The sequence below is a fragment of the Contarinia nasturtii genome, unplaced genomic scaffold (genome assembly GCF_009176525.2).
Source record: "Contarinia nasturtii isolate CC-2019 unplaced genomic scaffold, AAFC_CNas_1.1 Cnas_scaffold_4211, whole genome shotgun sequence".
Lineage (NCBI taxonomy): Eukaryota > Metazoa > Arthropoda > Insecta > Diptera > Cecidomyiidae > Contarinia > Contarinia nasturtii.
Window position 1 is genome coordinate 559 of NW_022201506.1, and position 4,503 is coordinate 5,061.

Below are 4,503 nucleotides of genomic sequence, written 5' to 3' on the forward strand. Positions count from 1 at the left end.
TTTGTTACACGCAAAACTTCTTTTTTTTTAAATCCAATCACTCGGTCAATGTCTCGTTTGATTGCATCGATGCAATAAAAACAATTTTTAGCAGCAAATCGGGTTCCTTTAAAAATTAAATTTTTCTCAAATAACTGGAAATCAGACACAATTAGTCAAACACAAGGAAATATGGGCTGGAAAGTCATGTTTTTAGCATAGCGCCATCGACGAATCACATGCGATTAGCACAAGTATGTCCCGTTGACATTGCCAGTGAACCACAAAATACATCGTCAAGTTCTCAAAGTGGTTCTTTGCAATGACAGTAGCCGATTTGCCCTTCGACTGATAATCTGGTTCCATTGCTAGCCATAAAATCATCGAATTTTTATTAAAATTGTTTAATTCACTTTTGTCCGTTGATAATGGTGGTCATAGTTCTTGGAGCTTAGCGGTGAAAATTTGTGCATTTTGTGTTTTGATTGTCCAATAATCGAAGAAAGTGGCATCGCTTGGTGTAATTAGTGTTCAATATAAGATTTCGCTCAAAATAATAAAAAGTTAATAAAAAATAGTTTTATCGCGGTGTGTGTGCAATAATAATCATGTTACTATTTCGATTTTATTTGTTGGTCTTTTTGGTGGTGCTTGCGATTTGGTGGCCAATCAAGTTTTTAGTCAGTTGGTTTCTGTACAAAAGACGAGCAACAAAGTTGACGAAAAATATTTTAAAAATTGATGACTATCCGCTCGTTGGATGTGGTTTTCGTTTTATGGGAAAAAATAATGAAGGTGTTTATTTCTTAACAATTCAATTCACATTCGGCACTCGATTTAAGTTTTAATTGATAATAAATAATATGGTAACCCTTTGATAAAGAGTTTAAAATAGAACGTGAAATAAAAGTTCCAAGAAAGAAGCGATGAGATTACTGCCTAAAATGATAAAAAAAAATGCACGTTTAGCTGGTGCTACATTCTATGTAATAAGTGTATACTTTCCACTTAGTCCGTTGCAACGGAAAACAAGCTCGCATAGAATGCAGCGCCAACTATAAGTGAATTTTATTTTTTATCGTTTTAGGCAATAATTCTTTGGTTTTCTTATGGCTTCTTTTCAAAGTAAAATTAATAATCAAATTAATTTTTGGAGAATTGAAGAAGATTTTAATCGAAAAACTTTTGAAAATTCACAGAAATTTTGGATACACTGAAAGATCTATGCAATAATAAAACCCCATTCGTCGGGTAATATTTTCCTCTTCCAACTTTAAAACAAAAATAAAAAAAAATCCTTTCATCTTCAAATAGGTGGTTTGGTCCACAAAGCTTCGTTGTGATTGATCATCCAGATGAAATACAAACCGTTATGAATGCTAAGGGATGCATAGAAAAGAGTTTACTTTATAATTTTTTCAATCGAGGCATTGGTCTATTTGCGGCTCCAGGTAAGTCCTTCCTTTATTTTGCATAATGGTTCAAATCGGCTGTACTTCATTTACTTCAAAGTCATTCGTCTTGATTTTTTTCTAATTCGTCTTTTATTCATTACTTTTTTGGGCTTAAAAAAAAAACAAATCGATCATCTCCAGCTGCAATTTACAAAGTACAGCGTAAACAGTTGGCGGCGTCGTTCAGCAATCCAATCACATGGTCATTTCTACCGATTTTCAATCAAAAGGCAAACTCATTGGTTCGGAATGTGAGTCAGCATGTTGGCAAAGGCCACTTTGATATTATGCACCTTTCATCCTGTTGCACCCTGGACATCGTTTGTGGTAAGATTTGGATTTTTACTCGATTTTCAACTGAATTTGTGTTTTTAATTATTTCAAAGGTGTTTTGTAAATAATTTCACTTGAAAATCGGGAAATAATCATGAATTTTTTCGATTTTTTTCGTTACAGAATCGGTATTGGGTACCAATATGAAAATTCAAGACGGAGAAAACCTTGATTATATGGAAGCTCTTGCCGAGTGAGTAAATCAATTTCTTCAAAAAAAAATCTAAAAAAAAATCAATTTGATATCAAACTTTTTGCCTTAAAATCACATTCTCCCCCAGATGGTTGTCAGCGGTGGCACGCCGAATGGTTAATATATTCCTGCACCCAGATTTTATCTACAAACTAACGCAATCCTATCAAATCGAATGCAATTGGTCGGCACGGTCATCGGTGATGCCGAAGAAGGTAATGCTCTCCCCTTTCGAAGTTCGAACAAAACTGAAAAATCCCTTTCATTCTCATAATAGATGATTTCTGAAAAGATGAAAGAATTTTATGAAAACAATAATGTAGATGCAATCGACGACGACGAAAATAACCAAAAGATAGAACGACCGCAAATTTTCATAAATCGTCTGATGAAATTGCACAGCAAAGGATTGGTTACCGATCAGGAAATCCGAGATCAAGTAGACTTGATTATATTCGGTGGGCATGATACGTCCGCATTTACAGCAGCTGTTACAATTCTAATGTTAGCAATGCACTCGAAGGTTGAACAACGTGTGATGGACGAATTGAATGATGTGTTGGGAGACCATCCAGCCGATGACGATTTGACAATGGATCAAATCAATCAAATGACCTATTTGGAGCAGGTCATAAGAGAAACATTGCGATTGTATCCAGTGGCGCCGGTTTTACTTCGACATTGCACCGAAGATACTGAAGTTGAGAATTATGTGGTTCCAGCAGGCAGTGAAGTTATTATATCAGCAATCACAGCCCATCGACGCAAAGATATTTGGGGTCCAGATGCTGATGAATTTAATCCAGACCATTTTAGCAAGGAAGAGATGGCAAAACGAAGCCCGTATGCATTCATGGCTTTTAGCAATGGCACGAGGTATACGATATCCGAACTAACTAACTAAAATATAAGCTATAATTTAATGCGTTAAATTTAATAAATGAATAACCAATACTATGTATGTATTAGTACCTTATCATATTGAAATTGTCTTGTAGGTATTGTTTGGGGCAACGATTTGCTTTCATTTCGATTAAGGTCGTGTTGGCGAAATTGATACGCAAATACCGAATCACAACGCATTTGGGAATGGACGATATCAAATTTCGATTTGAAGTCACATGCAAACCAATCAACGGCATTATGGTTGAAGTGGAGGAACGAAAATAGAGTTTTTTCCACTGGATTTGTTTAAGCTAAAAAATTATAATATTATTAAGTTAAATCTTCATGTCATAAAGTAGCACAGAAATAAAAATGTTTTTATTTTCCTTTTGTGAATTTTTACTTTTCACCTAGTGTATGAAAGGTATTGTATTAGGCCAAAAAATTAAAGTCACCCCCAAAACATGTTTTATATGCATATTTCATGTAGAAAACACGATTGAAGATGATTTTGGGGCATATTAATGTGCGTCGCTGTGTGTGATGTGTGCTGTGTCCTGTGACTCCTTTTTTTGTTACCGCGATAAATCTTCTTCCAAAAACTCAATTCAAATTCTGACTTTGCAGGATGATTTGGGACTACTAGGAGACGAACTGATTAGTTTTTGAGCAATATACAGATATGACCGGTGTAATTTTTTTTGGTCCGAATGGAGTACCCACATTATCCATACATTTTTTGATCATTTTTCAACCATTTTGGTGACACGATGGATTCGTGCTCAGAAATGAAATTCAAAATCTGACTTTACGGGATGATTGGACACTACGAGGAATAGATCTGGTCAAATTTTCAACGACATTGATTGATCGGTGTAAAACTTAGACTCTGAAGAGGCACTTATGAGAAAAATGCCTTAAAATGATATTCTTTCAATTTGAATGCTGAAAGAATGTGTAGTTAGGGGTTTTTTGGCACGAGAAACCCGAATCTGATGTTAGTTTTAAGATGCAATCAATTTTTCACAGACTTTTCATAAAAAAATCCACAAAAACTGTCATTTTTGTATGAAAAACATGCCTTTGTGGTACCGTAATAATGTGACACTTTGAACAGGCTATTTTACTTTTCCGCACACCTAGTGTAGGAAAGGTATTGTATTAGGCCAAAAAATTAAAGTCTTCCCAAAACATGTTTTCTATGCATATTTAATGTAGAAAACACGATTGGAGATGATTTTGGGGCATATTAATGTGCGTCGCTGTGTGTGATGTGTCCTGTGTCCTGTTGCGTGTTGCGAAAATTTGTTAACTCGATAAATCTACTTCCAAAAACTCAATTCAAATTCTGACTTTGCAGGATGATTTGGGACTACTAGGAGACGTGCTGATTAGTTTTTGAGCAATATCTGTTGACCGGTGTAATTTTTTTTGGTCCGAATGGAGTACCCACAATCCATACATTTTACTTTTTTGATCATTTTTCAACCATTTTGGTGACAAGATGGTTTCGTGCTCTACAGTTGGGCATTTTCGGTATCTTATTATTCATCTTATTATCTTATCATTCTAATAAGATCAAACTATATTATTACTTATTATTTTTTTGCACTAATAAGTATAGTAATAAGTATAGTTATTAGAATGTTACTAGTCAGA

The 4,503-nt window shown here is 34.7% G+C and overlaps 1 protein-coding gene across 1 annotated transcript; it reads left to right on the forward strand.

The window, feature by feature from the left end:
* The first annotated feature begins 405 nt into the window (after nt 1–405).
* Nucleotides 406–3,229, forward strand: LOC116350509 (cytochrome P450 4c21-like). Its single transcript, XM_031782308.1, has 8 exons — nt 406–774; nt 1,179–1,230; nt 1,294–1,430; nt 1,575–1,760; nt 1,890–1,959; nt 2,048–2,174; nt 2,237–2,835; nt 2,958–3,229. The coding sequence occupies exons 1-8, from the start codon at nt 588–590 to the stop codon at nt 3,127–3,129; spliced, it is 1,530 nt and encodes a 509-aa protein (XP_031638168.1). The 5' UTR covers nt 406–587; the 3' UTR covers nt 3,130–3,229.
* Nucleotides 3,230–4,503: the final 1,274 nt, after the last annotated feature.

Excerpts from the sequence above, each read along its gene's own strand:
- LOC116350509 (XM_031782308.1), top strand. The coding sequence starts at position 588 with ATGTTACTATTTCGATTTTATTTGTTGGTCTTTTTGGTGGTGCTTGCG. Across the intron at positions 775-1,178 it reads TATGGGAAAAAATAATGAAG|AAATTTTGGATACACTGAAA; the intron begins GTGTTTATTTCT and ends GAAAATTCACAG. Across the intron at positions 1,231-1,293 it reads AATAAAACCCCATTCGTCGG|GTGGTTTGGTCCACAAAGCT; the intron begins GTAATATTTTCC and ends ATCTTCAAATAG.